The sequence below is a fragment of the Aristolochia californica genome, unplaced genomic scaffold (genome assembly GCF_029961685.1).
Source record: "Aristolochia californica isolate CCGP_79_NKW_82.1479 unplaced genomic scaffold, dmAriCali1.0.hap1 SCAF_16, whole genome shotgun sequence".
Lineage (NCBI taxonomy): Eukaryota > Viridiplantae > Streptophyta > Magnoliopsida > Piperales > Aristolochiaceae > Aristolochia > Aristolochia californica.
In genome coordinates, this window is record NW_027181837.1 from 16,383,925 (window position 1) to 16,404,275 (window position 20,351).

The 20,351-nt window shown below is 38.3% G+C and overlaps 1 protein-coding gene across 1 annotated transcript; it reads right to left on the reverse strand.

The window, feature by feature from the left end:
• Positions 1-3,695: 3,695 nt before the first annotated feature.
• LOC137953917 (protein S40-4-like) lies at positions 3,696-5,034 on the reverse strand. The gene is made up of 2 exons (XM_068801470.1): positions 4,941-5,034; positions 3,696-4,638 (listed from the first exon to the last, which is right to left on the reverse strand). Exon 2 carries the CDS (start codon positions 4,412-4,414, stop codon positions 3,830-3,832), a length of 585 nt encoding a protein of 194 aa, XP_068657571.1. The 5' UTR covers positions 4,415-4,638; positions 4,941-5,034; the 3' UTR covers positions 3,696-3,829.
• Between the last annotated feature and the right edge of the window lie 15,317 nt (positions 5,035-20,351).

Consider the following 20,351-nt stretch of genomic DNA (forward strand, 5'->3'; position numbering starts at 1 on the left):
CTGCTGTTCGGCCTGTGCGCCCTACACCTCTCTGACCATTGCTCTTAGCTTTTCATTGCTGGATGTATCCCCCATGTTATCCTGCTTTGATACCAAGTTGTTACGGTCTCGGGTCATGGATCTTGTAACACGACACTGAGAAGGATAATCTAGAGCTTAGTGGACGAGTTCTGCACTACAGTGGCTACCCTTGGTTTCGGTAAATGGAAAAGAAAAAAAAAAAAAAGAGAAGAAATCAGATTCGTGAGGGAACCTGGACCTTAGAGCTCGTTGAGGAGAACTCCAAACCTTGTTTAGGCTAAAATCAGACTTGTCTCTTCCCATTCCATTTTCCCCCCTAAGTAAGGTTGGCGTCTACACAAGTTCAAGATAAAAAATTACAATAAAGCCCCTGCAACATATTAACTCTTCAACTGAAATAAAAATAAAGTAAAAATAAATTGAAAGAAAAGCAATTAGCTAAATACTAAATAACTCAGCCACGACGCCTCTGATTGACTTGGCTTGCTATTGAGTTCATTACAAATGATCAACACACGCTATCTAATGTTTAGTGTAAGCTTTGAAGTTTTCCATCTTCACCTCCATATAAGTTCTCATTACATGGCCCACCCAATGAGTGAAAAGTCAACTTTGGACTCCCAATGCCCTTGCAGTAAACCTCAAATCTCCATTGGGATCTTGCTGAGGTTTCTCATCAGCTCATCAACTATGGAGCCCTTGCTCACGCCTCATGATTGCCTCATCTATGAGGATGCAGATACAGTTGATGCAGATGGAGATGATGTGGATGTATCTATACACATAAAATATTAATTATTGTAGGTAAAATATAAATTAACATAAAAGAGTGATAATAATTAGTTGATTATCATACTCTTATGTCTCTGGGACACAATCATCCCTTCCAACTAACTTACTATCATGCATTTAAAATAATGGATCTAGTGAAACCTATCTCCTTGGATGATGCATGACTTGAGACTGGTTGTAGCCTAGTTAGATAAGGAGGCATGATATCTGATGAACTTGCATATTGAGTATGCTTATAATATCAATAATATTATTTCTAAAAAATAGAATAACACTGCCGATATTTAAAATAAATAATTTTACAAAAACTAACGTTGTAGACCTATGAAATAAATATTCAGATTCATCGTCGTCTAACAACATTATATATTGTTATCACTTTCTTCCACTTCTCTACCAATCTCGTCTTTTTCTTCTTATGCTTCATCTTATTCTTCACCGTACTTGTCTTCTACCTCAACTTGTCTTCTTCGTTTATTTCCACTCCTTGTTGTCTTTATCCTTAAACCACTAATACACTAATATGATTTGGGGTAACATTGGGTCTTGTACATCATCATCCACTTGGTCCACATTAGAATTAGTTTTTTTATAATTCCTACTCGTAGGCAGTCGTTTCATCATCTGTAGGTAACTGTTGTTTTAACACATCAAATACATTTCTCATAAGCACAATTTGAACTAGGCACCACAAACCACCATTTTTTGGGTCTTCCATGGAATACACTTGTTCGATTTGAAATACTAATGCAAAAGGGTCATCATTACACCAGGTTGTCGAGATATTAACACTTATAAATCACTCCTCCGTATTAATACTATGCCTACTACTACTTATTTCAAATTACTTGCACTTCAATAAATAAATAGAATTATTACCCAAGTACCATAATTTGATTATATCAGTTATGACCTCATAATAATCAAGGCAATTTATCTTCATAGTATTACATCGTTGTTTTGAGTCCTATGATTTGCCTAAAGTTGTTCGGTGTGGACGTGCATGCCAATACAAGACGAGTAGCCATTAATATAGGACCTATTGCTACATGGTAAATATTACTATTCATAAGCTACTAAAGTTTTGACATGTAATAAATTAGATTATATCAGACCACTTGCATAAAACCAAGCGATCTTGAGCTCATATAGTTGATTGATAGAATTAACTTTTATTTAAATCAAACAACAAACTTTTTTTCATGTCATTGGTCTAGGTTAGTTGTAGCCACCATTTGCAAAACTTCTCTATGTTCACTGTATAATAAAAATAAAATGATCTAAAATCATGTTCAATGACTAAACCTACGATATGAACTCAACAATCAATTACAAGATGTATTGTTTAATGTCATCACAATTTTAACTACAACCCAAAACATCTTGTCATACAAATCTGTGTCAACAAGGGCTATGAGCTGTAAATGGGTCGATAAGACTAAGAAAGACTCATTAGGCAACATCAAGTTATGCAAGTCTCAACTTGTTGCCAAAGGATTGACACAAAATGAATAAAATTTTTATTGAGATATTTTTCTCTCTTATTTCAAAGAAAGATTCCTTCTATATCATTATGACATTAGTTGCTCATTTTGCTTTAGTTTTACATCAAATGAATGTGAAACTGTATTCTTCAATGTAGACTTAGGAAGAGGTTAACACGAAACAACCTGAAGGGATTACCTCATGTGATGGTGGTCACCTGGTTGGCAAACTTAAGAAATCGATATAGGATTAAACCAATTTTCCCATGATTGATATTTGAAATTTCATAATATTATAAGTAAATGTATATACCACAAAGTTAGTTATAATAAAGTTGTCTTTTTGGTTTTATATGTGAATGATATTTTACTTGCAACCAATGATATAAGTTTACTAAAAGAGGTGAAAGTTTTTGTTTTTCAAAACTTTGATATGAAAGATATGGGTGATTCCTTTTATGTCGTTGGTTTTTAGTATCTATAGAGATAAATCACAAGGCATCTTGGGATTGTGTCATGCAATCACTAGTTACTACGTTACGTCTGGTAAATAAACTATATCTTGGAAAAATATGAAGCAATAGCTAGTTACTATGTCTACAATAGAAGCTAAGTTTGTTGCATGTTTTGAGGCTACATCGCAAGGTATATGGTTGAATAATTTCATTTTTGGATTTTGAGTTGTCAATTCAATCTCTAAACTATTAAGGACTTACTATGACAATTCAATTGTCATGTTCTTGGCTAAGAATAATAAAAGTAAAAAACAAAGTAAACCAGATCTAATAACCAGATCTAATGAAGTGCTCATCAAACACATGCATACAAATGGTTACAAATGCTTTGTTTAGACACATGCATACAAATGGTTACAAAAGCTTTGTTTAGATTGGTCACTTTACATTTGATTTCAAGTGTTGTATTTTATAGCCCCATTGAAATAAAATTTTTATTTTTATTTATTTTCTTTTATGTACGTGTATGTTTTGAGAAATAACAAATATTATTGTGTTTTATATGACTCAAGAGTTTTTACAAACAACTATTGCAAGGTAATGCCGGGAACGTAATATTTGTTTATTCAGAGGACTTACTAAAAATTAAGCGAGTGGCAAACGCACGTAGTTCGCTCTGTGCTCCCCACGCAGCTCCTTCAGTGGATAATCGTTATCCTGCGGTTTATTTATATAACACTTCTACTTAGATCTGCTTCGCTTCAGGATCTATGTGGTACTAAAACAAGTTTGAATTTTAACTGGAATGAATCTGGAAGGCTTGAACAATCCCGATGGAAAGATAAAAAGCAAGACGAAGCAGATTCAGAGTCTGTGATCAAGATTGAAAAACTATTGGATTCCATTTTACTAACAATCAGTACAGTTAACAATTTCCGTTTTTTCCAATCAATGTTATCTACTTTGTTCTTTCTAACGCAACAAAATTCATGGACAAAAGATCAAATATTTCATTGATATGAAATTCTTGCAAAATTTATAAAGAAGCAATCACCCACCATATGCCCATAACCAATTCTATCCAAGTTTCTTCTCCCAATTTTGCTCCAAGAAGCCAGTTCTGGTGAGAATAGCATTCCTCACCTTGCTGAGGTCTCTCCCTTTGAGAGTTCTTCCCACCCCTTCGCAGACAGAGAAAGAAGAGATTTGACTCCTCGCGAGCTTCTTAGCGATCCATTCGTGTGGGGGGATCCTACCGTCATCGTCCTCCTCCTCCTCCTCCTCCTCCCCGTTGTTGACGTCGCCATCATCATGATAACCATATTCGTGACCAGGATTTCCCCAGGACCCCTCTCCAGTCAAATAGCTGTCGGAGCCATTTTTCCCGTAAATTTTGGACCAGTCGGGAATGTTGACAGGCGCGGATTGTTGAACCACTTTGATCCCTTCACTGTGGGCGTTCTGGGATCTCGAGATCATTCGTGCGGCGGATGGGAGGTGTCTGGGAACGGGAGAAAGGGGGGAGTCCTTGGGTTTTCTGATCTTCGAGCTGCTGTCTTTCTTCTCCTTCACAACTGCCCAAACATCTTCCTCATCAAAATCATCGTCTCTAATCGATCTACTGTTGTTTCCCCTGCTGTAGAAACGATACTGGTCTCCCATGGATGACGAAACTCACTACTCGAAAGAAAAGAAAAACAACTTTCAAATGGTCAATGAGCCCCAAACCTCCAGATTACTCGTACCCGATTCGGTTCCTGCCGGGTTCTCAAACATCACATGAACAAAAGAACCCAAAATCAGGTACTCGATTTTTCTATTCACACAGAAACGATGCGAGATGATCTTCCTGGAGCGTCTCCGAGAATGGGTACTCTGCCAAATCTCTGCAGACTCACAACAACCGAATCTCCATATTAGCAGCGCAGAAACAGAAGAAGAATTATTTAACGATGGGCTCCCTCCACCATCTCCAGGTGAAAGAGACAAAAACCAAAAAGAAAGGAAAAAAAGTAACAAGGAAAAGGTGGAAAGATAAAACAAAGAGCCCACAGGAAGGGAGAATCAGCCACGAAAATCCACCAGTAACCATTTTCCATTAACAGAAAATACCGCCCTGGAGACATTTGTTCTCAAAATGGAGGGTCGTTTTTCTTTAAGAAGCAGAAAGAAACTGCAAACGTCTGACCTTTGGGAAAAAGTGGGAAGCGGAGAAGGGGGGCAGATTGGGTTTCTCAAAGTCTGCAAACGTTATCCTGTCAACTGAAATTCGTACTGTTTAAATGTAGGAGCAGAGGAACAGGGTAGCAGAGAGGACCTGCAATCAACGCGGGACGCGACGATCAAAACGAAGGTGGGAAAACGGGCGCTTTGTACCTGGACACTCCCCAGAGAAGGCGACGGTCGCTGATTTCTGTTCCTTTTAGCCTTCATATTTGGACGGTTCACATTTGTTCATCAAATCGACGACGGGCCCCACGTGGTCGGCTAAAGAGGACAAAGTGTGGGCTCATATCTCCAATGGATCTTAGTTCTCATGTGAGCTGGTGGAATTTATAATAAATGCCATTTAAAATAAAAATAAATTTTATATTTTATATAAAACATTTTCAATAAATTAACCTATAAATAATAATAATAAAATTTAATTCATATAATAATTAACCTAAGAGAAAATGAAAATTTAAATATTTAAATATATCGATAATGTCTCATGTATAATAACATAAAAATTTAAATTATCATTTATTCAAACATATTTAAAACAGGAAATTAAATTTTATAAATTAAAATATGATTTTAATAATTTCACAAAAAACTAATTTAATATTCATAAAAATTAATTTGGCATAGGTCATCCATGAGACAAGCGGGTAGCAGGTCACGTCCCAATCTTTCACTAGTTAAGACTTCCAAGGGCCCACTACGTTGTCCCAAGATTCCAGATTCCAGAATCCAAATATTATAGAAAAGTGTAGAGATTCAAATCACTCCGAATAAGCAAAGAGCGGTCAGGATCTTCTCCAGATAAATAAATGAAATAAGATGAGCGGTTTCAAGTGGACATCAATCAATCAATCCATCAATCAGGGTTGGGATTGATGAGCCTGAACCTGGTCTACATTTTAATCAATTCTGGTTAGGTTAAAAGTCTGAATCAGATCAAAGTTGGGTCGGCCACTGCCGCCGGGCAAGACAAAATTCCCCTGAGCTTCCAATTCAGAGTCAACAAATGGCTGAGCTATGTGCCAATTCCTGGGGCTTTTGAGGTTTAGAACATGTCCAATTAGTGGCCTGGCTTATTTGGATGGGAATCATGGTATGTAGGAACAAGTGGCTGTGTTTAAAGAGAGGAAAAAAGGGGTTAGAGATGATGCCATGTTTATTATCTTCAAAGAATGATTAGAGGTAGAGGTGGTTGATGGACCATCCATGGTGTTAGAAAAAAAGTGGTGCACCAGTGGCAGCACTTGTAATGTCTGCTTAAACAGGGAAATGACTCTTTGATTCCATTTGGGTCATTTAGGGGTCCACTTTGGTAGCTCACATATACACAATTCTGGCTTAAAATTCATAGTTTACATAAGATCATGATCATCCACATCATTTAAACATATGAACAATATGCTTTCTAATTAGTTTTGAACTTGTCGTAAAACAAGAATAAGAGTATTTTGATTATTTTACTTTATCATTATTTATATTTCTTTATGTAATCTTATTCTACATGTCAAACTATGTTTACGGACCAAATTTTATGTAAAAGAGACGTGTAGAATAGGAGATATAGAAAATTAGGATTTTTACTTAAAGTAGGGGTAATGTTGTAAATTGACCTCACGTATTCAACCTTAAATCTATAAATGGAAGTTGGAGGAAGTCCAACCACGAATTTTCATCTTTTTTTTTTGAATGTTGTGGGCTTTGTTTCGACATTGTGGCTTCGATAACAAGTACATTGTATTAGGAATCTAATGGGCTATTATCTAACATGTGTCCGTTGTAATAACCTGGCTCTGATGAGGAGAAGGCCACTCAAATGACCCGATCCAATGGGCTATTACCAATCCATTGTTGCCTTGGAATCCCCTTCAACCACTTAGGTGATCCCGAAAAATGATTAGGCCCAGGAGAAGAGTAAAGAGTTTTGGTGACGTGGAGTTGTATATAGGCTGGAGTAAGAGATGAGAGTGGAGCCTTCAAAATTCATGATAGTGCCACAAAAGATGGCCTTGCCCAAATTGTTAAGAGTACTCCCATCAAAATTTAGTTTAAGGACATCGTAGTGAAGGGCTTCTAGTTTTCCAAAGCAGTAAGGTGAGAAGGGGCAGACATATGGGGCTTCCTATAGGCCTTCGAATTCCTTTTCGATGTGGATCTAGGTGGAAATTTTGTCAATTATGTTGTTCAACACTAACTCCACATTGATGAATCTGAATTGGAAACATCGATTGGTTCTTTCTATTAGCTGCCCCAAGGAATATGTTCTAAACGTGCTGAGAGGAGGGCTTTCTCCAAGTTTGGAATTTTTGCGCAACAAGCTAGCTTACTAGTGGCATTAAGGTCTCTCAGAGGCGAAGCTGAAGTTCAATAATGTTGAGAAAGTGTCTCTAGACCCTCTAGGCGAAAGTGCAATGGAGGATAAGGTGGGAAACACTCTCATCATCTTCATTATAGAGGGGGCTTGGATGCTGGTACCTTCATTGCTTATTTTCCTGAGATTATCGACAGTGAGAATTTTATTGAGGAGGATACTCTTAAGGAAAAATCTTATTTTAATGGGAATAGAGAGCGAAGAAATGGTAGGAAAATGGGCCTTTGTGATTGGAGTCCAACTTTTGTTTTGAGTAAAGACTGAAGAGGCTATAAATTTGCCACTTTTATCTCGCATCCAGAGCAATTTGTTCTGCTCTTGGATTTTTATGTTGAATGATCCAAGAGTCACAAGAAGGTTATTGGCATTGAGAATTTAGTGTCATTCAAAACTTGCTGAAAGTGGTGGTTGCATGTTGAATTTAGGATCCCATGATTAGAACATCGAGCAAAATAAGAGAGGGAGAGGAGAAAAAGGGAGTGAGAGAGAAGCTTTAGGCTAAGAGAGAGCTTGGACGAATTAAGAGAAGGGGAGAGAGCTTGAATGCTCTACCCCAAGCCAAAAGCCTCTAATTATAGGTTTTTTTTAGGATATTATAATGTCCATAATACCCTTAGGACTACAAGCTTTACATATGAAAAGATATCAGTTGGCATGTTCCTCCTTGACTAATTACATCCTTATGCCATCTTTATGAGAAGTCTTCTTATTTACCATGATGCCACCTCTCTTGAACGTGCGAGCCTTATCCTTGGATGTGTGCGCTTGAGCCCATCTTCCAACATAGCATTGGTACACTAGGGCTCAACAATAGTAATGGTAGGACGAGTAACCAGACTAAATTCGACAAACACCCATCCACCAGTCATTCTAGAATTGAACTTTGAGACCATCACTAAAGTAGTGTTTTGTAGCTGAAATTAATGTGGGTAAAAGGGAAAACTAGGTCCTCCACAGGGGGGATAGCATTGTCCTGGTAAACCGTTGGTTTTCCCTCCAATTAAGCTTGACAATAACAATTGGTCTTCATATGGACTTGGGAGAAGTATTGATCTTCCAAAGTGTGAAGTTGGGTCTAAGGCCTATCCCAAAATTATTAGTCATATTAGAAAACATTTTTCCCAACTAATAAACTCAATATATTTGTTCTCACTAATCCATGTGGGACTATTCCTTAACACTTCCTCTCACGTGTAGGCCCTCTGGGATCTTACATATGGATAATTTGGGTGGAGGTCTACATACGAGTACTTGTTTTGATACCATGTAAAGTTGGGTCCAAAGCCTATCTCAAAATGACTAGCCATCTTAGGAAACCTCTTTCCCAACTAATAAACTCAACATATTTGTTTTCACTAATCCATGTGGAACTATTCCTTAACAAACCACTTGAGAAGTAGTGTTGAACTCATGTATTTTAAATCTCTGATTCCGAACCTGCCAAAGTCCTTTGACCTCCAAATATCCTTCCAGCTCATAAGATGGTATTTAAATCCATCATCGGCCATCACCACAAAAAAATTGTCTTGATGCTTTCAACTTGGTTGTGATAGATGTAGGGAAAGGGGTGAGAAAAAAACTCAAGGCACTAAACCAAAAACTAAAATTTAAAAATTTAATGTGCATAGATTAAGGGGGAGATATTTCCCTAAATTGATAAATCTAAGCTCCTACTTATAGGGATGTTTTTATTTTAGTTTTTCTAAATTAGGTTTTATCATCATAAAAAATGGGGAGATTGTTGATCTAGCGTTGACTCCCATCTTAACTTATCTAACATTGGCAATTCTGGCATTTTATATGCATATCCTTCAAGAGGCATAAAAGTCAAGGTCTATACAAAGAACTGGGAAAAACTATTAAATTTCTAGAAAAATGAAAAACTTCATTAACTTGATGTAATTTGATCACAATGAACCTCTATTTATAATAGAAGAAACTAGTAGAATTTAAATACAATTAAATTATCCTTTTCCCTGTTACACACAAAGTTAAATACTAAAAGATAAGTCCTAGAATAATTGAACAACTGAACATAAATAGAAGACTAACATAACTAAAATACATTTAATTGAGACTCTTCTGTGAGACCTCTAGTGAGATTTCTATAAGACTCATGTAAGAGTTCATCATATTAATTCTGGCTCTATGAGACTTCTTGATGTGAGATTCATGTAAGACTCTTCCATATTTTTCCTTCAACACTCCCCTCAAGCTGGAGTTTATAACTTCAACTTGCAATAAAGGAATTTCGGTCTTCAGTCTTGGTCTTTAGTTTGCTTTTGCTAAAAGAATTCTTTATACATGTAAAATCTTCATATTTTGTTATCCCCCTTTCTTGAATATTTTGGTCACATATAAATTACTACAACATGTGGAATAACATCTTTCATGTACTTCTTTTTCTACTTCTCCTCCTCAAGCCATGGATAAAAAAAACATAAAGACCCAACTTGGACAAAACACAATATGAGAGAAGAAAATCACTCCTAGCCATACAACAAAGATCTATTCACTAATCAAAATGGTCATAGTCTAAAACACACTCAACTCAATTTCAAAAGTGGAAAATAACCCAATTTTAGGGCTCATTAGAGACTCTACTCACCTTTTATGGGTAGTTCAAACAAAAAAAAAACAATTCTTGGGTGAAGAATAAAAAGATTTTGACTCAAGTTGGATGTTGGGCAGACTCAACTTATTAGGTAGTGAGTCTAGGCATTGCTTTGAAGTGATGAAAGTAAAAGATCTAAATTGAAAAAATACTAGAGAAAACAATTGAAATAGGAATGAGGGGACTATGTAACACTTATACTTCCAAACCAATCTATGATATGACATTTTTTGTGAAAAATAGGGAAACTATAATGGTAGAACGTTAAAAATAACTTAACAAACCAATCGACCTAAGTATGACTTTAAAGAATTTTTTGGGGTGAGGACAATTTTTTGAGTTGACGATGATTAAGATACGTAACCAAGTAACAAAAAGCGCAAAACTTGAAAATAACATCGAATAAAAAAAATTTGTATACCTTGAGCAAGCAGTCCTTGGAGTGATTAATTGTAACTAAAACTCTCTGATTAAAAGATAAATTTGGCTAAAATGCTAGAATTTTAGGAGAAAAGGAAACTTAATTCACATAAATGCATGGAGAGATAATAGGAGAGAAAATAGGAAAAAAGAGAGAATTTTGGTAGAACTGACCTTTAGTATTTATGATATCAACATCTCACACAAATATAGATGAGAATAACAAAAAAATTATTGCTTTATAAATTAGACTCAAAGATCTTTAATTTGATACCTAATTTGATATAAAATGCTTCATTCATGAATCTCTTATGACCTCTTCATTTTCTTCATTCAGTAGCATGATGGTTGCAACCTCCAATGTGAATATCTCCTTACATGTAGATCAAATTTATATGAAATTGTCTCCTACTAAAACTAGATTTCATTACCTTTCATTCAAATATAATATTTCTTCATTGAATATATTTATTTTGAGAGAAATATTATGATAGATTTCATACTTTATAATCTAGCTGAACTAAATATTATTTATTTTTTGGCCAACATGACCATTTAGTCTTCCAATATTGATACCTCCCTCTAGTAAACCCAGATTTATAATTTATTTGATAGTGAAAAAATATACTTAAAAGATATTTCTTTTAACATATAATTTTCCATATAATATCTCGTTCTTGATGGCATAAAATGCCTAAAAAATTAAGCTTTCTTCTGCTATTCAAACTTCTCTTGCACTTTGACCTTTGATGCTTCAAATATTGATTTATACTTGTAAAAAAATCTAATAGCCAAAATTCATTTGGCATTGGAAATTAGAGTTAATGATCTTTCTGTCAATAAATAAATTGAACTATGAAAGTTCAGGATGGAGGTGCGGATGCTAGGAAAAAATAGGTAGTAGGACATGAAAGAAAGAAAAAAGATAAAATACAAACATAAACTACTAGAAATATAGATAAAAAATGAATCACATTATTTTTGTGGATTGACCAAGTCAACTCACAGAACTTGCTCTGATACCATGTTGAATTTTAAGAAAAGTGAAAAACGTCATTAACTTATTGTAATTTGAGTACAAAACCTCTATTTATAATAGAGGAAACTTGTAAAATCCAAATACATCAATGTTAAACACTAAAAAATAAGTCTTCAAAATAATTGAACAACTTAACATAAATGGACGACTAACATAACTAAAACACCTTTAACTAAGGTTCTTCTGTTAGACTCCAGTAAAACTCCACCATATTAATTTTGGCTCAATGAGACTTCCTGTTGTGAGAGTCATGTAAGACTCTTTCAATTTTGCACTTCAAAAAAAGCTTCTCAAAGACATCGAGCTACACAACTGTGTCAAAATCATCTTGAAGAAGCACCTCAGAAAGAAGAAACAAAGAATTAAAGACTAGAGTTTAGGAAGTTTTGGGAAATCGCAAAAACTCAGTCTATGTAAAAGATCAACCCCAAAGCTTCTAACTTGAGGTACAATAGAAGTTTTTTGGAGCCTTAGGAAAAAAAATGCATAATCTACATGTTTTATTGATGCATACATATGTTTAAAAAATGTTAAAATAACTTAAGATCAATTTTAATCATGTTTTTAAAACACACTTAGAGATCTAGCAACTTGATTGATCGATCACCATTTTCCAATGGTCGATCAACCAGAATGTGCATAGGCCAAAAATGTAAAGCATGATCAATCAATCACGATTGATTGTTCGATCTAGCAGAACATGGCCAAACTGAGTTATATAGCATGGTCAATCATTTCTTATGGACTGAACGATAAATGATGTCCAAACAATGTATAATTATGAAGATTGATTGATCAATTACTTGACATTGATCAATCATACTGAAGTTCACCAACCAATGACATAAAGCATGATCAACTATAGGAACACCATTGATCGATCATACTTACAATGCACTGGCCAAAAGAATTCTGGTTTATTGATCATTCCTTGGACATTGATTGATCAACTTAACTTGTCCAACGTTAGAACTAGAAATCTAGTTCAATCTTAGGGGAGATCACTAGTAATCGTGTTTTTGAGCATTTACATGGGTTAAAAGAGAACCAAAATCTCTTTTGTGTTATTCCATGCTAATAGAGCTCATATTAGTGGAATTTTCTATGCATGGGTTCCTAGGTGGTGAATACCAATAGGAAAACATCGATACTAAAAAATTTAGTATTATTGTGTTGTGTGTATTTACTTTGGTTTTACTTATATTTATATTTATTTTAATGTGTGAGCACTTAGTTTTAATTTGTAAAAACTCAATTCACCCTCCTCTTGAGAAGCCACCTAGGCCAACTCTAGGTGCATAATTTTGGTTATCTCCACTTCCATTACATAGCCATTCCTTCATCCAATTAAGTCCCTAGTCACCCTTTTCAATGTGAGCCATCTATATCTACTAGTTCCACTCATTTAGCTATGACATCTCCATTAATCCTAAAGTCCAACTAACACTAAGACAACCTTCTCCCACGATACCTAACCCACTGAGTTCATGAGTCATTCCTCTAGGTAGTCAGAACGTGAATCACTGTGCAGCCAGGGTTACTTCACTGCTGTTCCCTAGGTTCACTAGAAGTCACTCTCCTCATTCTCCAAAGTCCTAGTTCAACTAAACCATCCCACACGAGTACCTCTTTCATCTTCTCAACCAACCCATGTCCTTTGGCCTTAGGAGTCCTTTATCCGAATAAATTTCTTAGACCTACATCTGGCCTCATTCCCATCTCTCTTTTCCCATAGCCTCAATTGACACATCCAATTCTACATCTCTTAACACCTATATAAACCTCTTTAATTCCTCTCATTTCATCCTCTTCTCTCTCTGCCCTCTCTAGCCTCTCTCGAGCCCTAGTTGATTCCCATCTCTCTTTCCCCTAGCCTCAATCGATACATCCACCACTAAACACTTAACCCTCGCCTTTTATAAAGCCTCACTATTCCTCATCTCCATAATAGCCCATCTTACCAGCCCTTTCATCCCTCAAAAGCCAAGGAAATCCTGGAATCAACTTGTCTCAATCAAATCCTAACTTTTCAGCACAAAAACTATGTTAAACCATCCCCTCTGTCACATGTAACATGTCCAAAAAGACCCCAACCATCTGAACTACCCCTTAGACCCATTGCTTATAAAGAAGAATCCTAACATTTTCTCCCTCCTCTTTCCCACAACCAAAGAGAAGAGAAGGACATTACCAACCTTTTCTTGCTGTTGGAGAAAATAAAAGAGGAAATAAGGAGGCTGGCAAAATATGTTCACACACACACACATTTCACTTTGATCTTGATAGTAAGCTCATTCAACCTATTTCCTCTTCCAACTAGGCCCATCTTGATCTTTCTTCATCTCTCTCCATTGTTAAGCCTCTTTCCCTCTCTTTCTCACCTTTTCCTCTTCTTTAGCCTTTTCCATATTTGTCATTTCAGGTTGTCAATTTGCTGTTTGGAAAAACAGGAGGGAGAGGGTGGGCTGAAATCAGCTAACGTAGCATAAGCTACTTAACATCTAATAAGTCATTATCTCAAAATTAAAATAATAATTCTATAAAAAAATTGATATATAAAGACTAGGCTTTTTTATAAGTCACTTGTCTTATATTAAATTTAACTTAATGATTTTGTTGACACTCTCTTTTCTAGAATTACTAAAATGCCCTTCAATTTAGTCGCAACTCGACCTAACTATTGTTAATTTAGTCTTTAAAATGGCATGTCGCCCTCTCTAAGTCAAATTTGCATGTAGTATTCTTATTTTACACATTTAAAAATTATAAATCTCCTAGAAATTTATTATAGTATTATGATTTCAAGCAAAATATATTATGTGTTTGGTACATGTTTGACATACAAACATATACATTAGATGTTGTGGATAACCAAAGCCAAGTTAATAAAGTCATAAAGATATGAATTTTAACCTAGATAAATCATTTGATTATCATGCCAAAAAGATTAAAACGGATTCTAAAGGTAATCCCAATGAAAATACTAAAATCATTGTTAATACCAACAAATATATTGACTCAATTTGTTATTTAAATATTTATTTATTTATTTATAGCTTCTTATTATTAGTTTTTATTTCTCAGTTTTAGGTTCAAGATTCCATTTCTTTAAGTTTTAAAATTTTAACCCAAATTTGACACTTGCCCACCCCCAGCTCTCATGTATTGGTAGGACAAGGAGAGGTCGACATTGACTAGATGAGTTGGGGATCAGGTTTCCTTATTTCACCACTATTCAATGGATGGAGAGGATGATAAAACAAGATCAAGGGACTGACGGAACAGTCCAAACATCCACAAGAGAGAGCGTAGCTCTCTGGTTTCACAGCGAAACGAAACACACGACGAAATCCAGAATTCTGTCCGTTGGAGATTTTTCCCCTTTCATTAAATATATATCCTTTAGGTTTTCCTGTTACAAAATGGCCCATGGGCCCAAGACAATACCCCCTCATCCCATTAAGCCTAATCAAATAACCCTATATACATATCCCAAATTATACAACAATTATGAATATAAATTACATTGAATATACATTTTAACATATCGTAACATCCCCCCTCAAATTGATGATGGTGAGTCAACCAGCAACAATTTGCCAACCAAAAAATTATGTCGGGATTGAGACAATGCTTTGGTGAAGACATCGGCCACTTGAAGATCCGAAGAAATGTACGGTAGAGATATTACCCGGCGCTCCAAAGTATCACGGATGGAGTGACAGTCAACCTCAATATGCTTGGTACACTCATGAAAAACCGGATTGGCTGCAATCTGTATAGCACTTGTATTATCTGCATGAAGCGGTGTAGAGGAGGGCTGAGAAAACTGGAGCTCAGCAAGAAGACCACGGAGCCAAATAACTTCCGAACACGCAGTAGACATAGCACGATACTCGGCCTCGGTAGATGACTTGGACACTCGATCTTGTTTCTTACATTTCCAAGAAATTAGTGCATCGCCTAAAAACATACACCAGCCTGTAGTAGATCGACGGGTATCGGGGCACCCTGCCCAATCAGCATCACTGTAGGCAACCAGATGTAGCGCAGAGCCAGTAGGAAAGAATAAACCACGAGCAGGGGAGCCGCGCAGATAGCGGATGATGCGCTGAACGGCCGCAAGATGAAGATGTCGAGGAGATGCCATAAACTGACTGACCTTATGAACAGCATAGGAAATGTCCGGGCGAGTAGTAGTCAAGTAGATGAGACTCCCGACTAGACGTCGATAGATAATCGGATCATCAAGGAGAGTCCCTTCATCTTTCCGATATTTGACATTGACCTCCATAGGGGTAGCCACCGAAGATGTGTCCTCCAACCCAGCGAGTGTGATAAGATCTTGAATATACTTATGTTGGTTTAAGAAAATACCTTTAAGTGTGTGATGGACCTCCAACCCTAAGAAGTAGGTGAGGCGTCCAAGATCCTTCATATGAAAAGTGGCATGCAACACCTTCTGAAGCGTGGAAATCAGTCCAGAGTCAGTGCCAGTAATGATGATGTCATCCACATAAACCAAGAGAATGACCATGCCTGCAACAGACTTATGATAAAAGAGGGAGGAATCATACTGACTCTGGGTAAACCGGTGGAGAATAAGAGTGCTACGGAATTTCTCAAACCAAGCCCGAGGGGCTTGTTTAAGCCCATACAAAGGACGTCGTAGCTTGCAGACGTGATCGGGAGAGGATGTAGACACACCCGAGGGAAGCTTCATATAGACATCTTCCTGCAGATCACCGTGGAGAAAAGCATTCTTCACATCCATCTGATGCAATGGCCAAGATTGAGAGGCTGCAATGGCTAAGATAGTACGGACTGTGGTCATCTTGGCAACTGGGGCAAAATTTTCCTCATAATCAATCCCATATTCCTGCCTGTTCCCCAGGGCCACAAGGGGGCTTTGTACCGATCCAATGATCCATCGGAACGCAGCTTGACAGAGAAGACCCACTTACTTCCAAGAGGCCGAATAGTGGGAGGGCAAGCCACAATGTCCCAGGTGTGATTCTCCTCTAGCGCTTGTAGTTCAGTTTGGATGGCCTTTTGCCAACACGCATGTGCTATGGCCTGTTTATATCCAGAAGGAATGGAAATAGAAGACAAAGTAGCTACCAGAGATACAGGGGAGGGAAAACCATATCGGTCAGGAGGGTGAGAACTACGTGTGGATCGACGAAGATGGAGGGGAGCAGAAGTAGAGGGAGGATCAGGAGCAAGCGCTAGGTCAGAAGGGGAAGAGGGCAGCGAAGCAGTGGATTGAGGCTCATCAAAGCTCGGCAAACTAGACAAAGAGGTAGACGGAAGTGTAACTTGAGATGGAAAGAAATATTGGTTTTCAAAGAAGACCACATTCCGAGAAACACGGACTCGACGTGCCTGAGGATCATAGCAAACATAGCCCTTTTGAACACCGGCATACCCAAGAAATGCACACATAACGGATTGAGCTGTAAGTTTATGTGTTCATGATCAGGTAAATGCACAAAACAAACACAACCGAACGTCCGAAGAGCTGTGTAGGACGGAGAGTAACCGAATAATTTAACAAAGGGAGAGACATGATGCAAGATAGGCGAGGGCAGGCGGTTAATTAAATGGACGGAGGTAGAGAGAGCTTCACACCAAAACCTAGGAGGAACGGATGATTCAATGAGAAGGGTGCGGACCATATCAAGAAGGTGACGATTTTTGCGCTCAGCAACACCATTTTGTTGGGGTGTCGAGGGACAAGAACGTTGAGAGATAATGCCTTTGTTTTGAAGAAATTCTTGAAATTCTGCCGACATGTACTCGCCCCCAGAGTCAGAGCGGAGTACTTTAAGGTGAGCGGAGAACTGGGTTTCAATGAGTGCAAGAAACCTCTTAAAAACGACAAAAACGTCAGACTTAGCTTGTAGGAAGTAGACCCAGGTAAATCGACTAAAGTCATCAATAAAGGTGACAAAGTACTTAAAGCGTGCATGCGAGATAACAGGAGCAATTCCCCAAACATCACTATGAATAAGGTCAAAGCAGTGGGAAGCATGCGAGGCATGATGCGGAAATGATAAAGTTTTACTTTTGCCAAGTTTACATGATGAACAGTCAAATGACGTGTCACGAGACATACAATCTTGATTGCCTAATAAACCTGATTTAAATAATGTACGAAGTACAACCGAGTTTGGGTGGCCTAGACGTCTATGCCACAACTTAGGGCCAGATCCAACAACATTACAAGCAAAAGAAAGTACAGGAGAATGTGGAATAACAGTGGATAGAAAGACTTTAAGTGGAAATAACCTGCCCACTTTAGGCCCCTTCGCGATCACCTTCCCTGACGCTTGATCCTACACAACACAGCCAAAGCGAGAAAACTGAACATTACAGTTTTTATCAACCAATTGACCAACAGACAAAAGGTTTGTCGACAGGTCAGGAGACACAAAGACATCAGCTAAAGATGGAGAGAGATCACCAACAGCACTGATAGGCAGAGTGCTGCCATCAGCAGTGTTGATGTGCAGATTGCCATCATACTTTCGGACATTTGAAAGAGATACCACATTGTTAGTCATGTGGTTAGAGGCACCAGAATCAAAATACCGTGGGTGAGTAGAAAAGTTCTGTTTACCTGAGATACCAAAAGTAGAAAAGGCAGAAATGATCATCTGTTGTACCATTTCAGGAGTGAGAGTGGTGGAACTGGCAGGTGCTGGTGGAACAGGAATGATAGGGACTGAAACAGCAGGTGGCAATGTGGTAGAACTAGATGTACCAATGGATGCATGATAAGCGGTAGGCTTCCTCCGTGGAGGTCGTGTAGGGCAAACGGTGATGTGATGACCCGGCTTCTTACAGTAGCTACAGAATAGAACCGACTTCTTGGGGCAGTCCCGAACAAAGTGACCATAAGCCTTGCAATGGAAGCACTGAACAGAACTGGTGTCCCGACCCTGAGGCCTTCCTTGTGCTACATAAGCTACAGGAGCCGAGAGATCATCCTGAACGCGAGGTGTCATGCTAGCCTGAGTAGTAAGGCGTTGCTCCTCCCGGAGAAGGTCACTCAAACAGGCATCTAGGGACGGCACCGGATGACGATTCATCAAATGTGATCGAGCAATCTCAAACTCGGGACGAAGCTTCATCAAGAATTGATCCCGTTTACTGGTGTCATGGACAGCTTGCACAGCAGAGAGAGCAGCAGCAGGGACATCCTCGTAAACAATGTCAGTGTAGTCAGCCCATAGATTTTGGAAGCCCGAGAAATATTCTTCAATCGAACGACTGCCTTGGGTGAAATTTGCAAGTTCATATTCAACTTGAAATCGACGGGCCGTGCTGGTTTGACGATAAACTTTGTGGAGGTAATTCCATATATCTGCGGCAGTTTTGTAGGGCCTCAGATTTGGGACTAGGTGAGGCTCAAGAGATCCAAGTATCCAAGTCATGACTCTAGCATCCATGATGATCCATTTTGACAATGCGTCAGCATCGCCAGGGGCCGGATCACTCCCATCAATATGACCCCATAAACCTCTTCCCTGAACAAATAACCGGAACTGAAATTCCCAAGTACCGTAGTTCTTGCCCGTGAACCGAATAGGAACGAAATCGGACTTATCTGCTGACATGATAAAATTGAATCTAGCAAAAGTCCTGATGCACCCCCGCAAGATAAGAAATTCCAAGTAAACCCTCACTTTTCAGAAATTGCAAATAGACCCCTATACTTACAGAAATCCAAGAGTTGCCCCCAGGTTAACAGAAATTCGAATTAGGCACCCAAACTTTCAGAAATTCGAAAAGCACCCTCGTACTTTCAGAAATGCCAGAATGGCCCCCCAAGCTTCCAGAAATTGCAAAACAGCCCCCAAATTTTCATAAATTTCAAAGCGGCCCCCAAACGTGCATATATTTCATAGCGGCCCCCGATCTTTCAGAAATTTCAAAGCGGCCCCCAATCGTTTATAAATTGCAAAGCGGCCCCCAAATATTTGAAAATTGCAAAATGACCATATGCCAAATAATCACCCGAAACGAACGCGCGGGAGAAAAAAAATTTACCTTCGCTCCCCCTTCCGGCGAGTTTCTGCCGAGAACCTCCGTCGCGCTGTAGCTTCTCCGGCAACGAAACCACCGATGGAGCTGTTCCGACGACGGAACCACAACGTTTCCGAGCTCGGAAAATACTTGCCGACAACCCCTTTTGTTTCCCCTTCCGGCGAGAGCCTCTACGGGTCGTTTCCCCTTCCGGCGAGAAGCCCCTTTCCGGTAACGGAACCCCCGTAACTCGTCCGGCAACGAAACCACCCCACAAGTATTTCTAACAGCGCACGAAATCAATGCCGAAGTGAAGAGAAAAAAAATTGGTCTGGACAACACAGGTCGTCGGACGAGAAATACGTCGGGGTTATTCTTCATAGCTCTGATACCATGATAAAACAAGATCAAGGGACTGACGGAACAGTCCAAACATCCACAAGAGAGAGTGTAGCTCTCTGGTTTCACAGCGAAACGAAACACACGATGAAATCCAGAATTCTGTCCGTTGGAGATTTTTCCCCTTTCATTAAATATATATCCTTTAGGTTTTCCTGTTACAAAATGGCCCATGGGCCCAAGACAATACCCCCTCATCCCATTAAGCCTAATCAAATAACCCTATATACATATCCCAAATTATACAACAATTATGAATATAAATTACATTGAATATACATTTTAACATATCGTAACAGAGGACCCCCCACCCTTTGACAGCGGCTAGCCAATACACCCAACCGACCGATCTATTAGGTGCGGAAAGTTATCGCCTATAAGAGTGGATGAAACTATTCTAACACCCACCCCGCCCATTCTTGACCACCTCTCACGGGATTCTAATGTGGGACGTGGCGTGCCCAGCTCTGATTAGGTGCGGAAAGTTACCGCCTACAAGAGT

Coding starts and splice junctions, on each gene's coding strand:
- LOC137953917 (XM_068801470.1), bottom strand. CDS start 4,414: ATGGGAGACCAGTATCGTTTCTACAGCAGGGGAAACAACAGTAGATCG.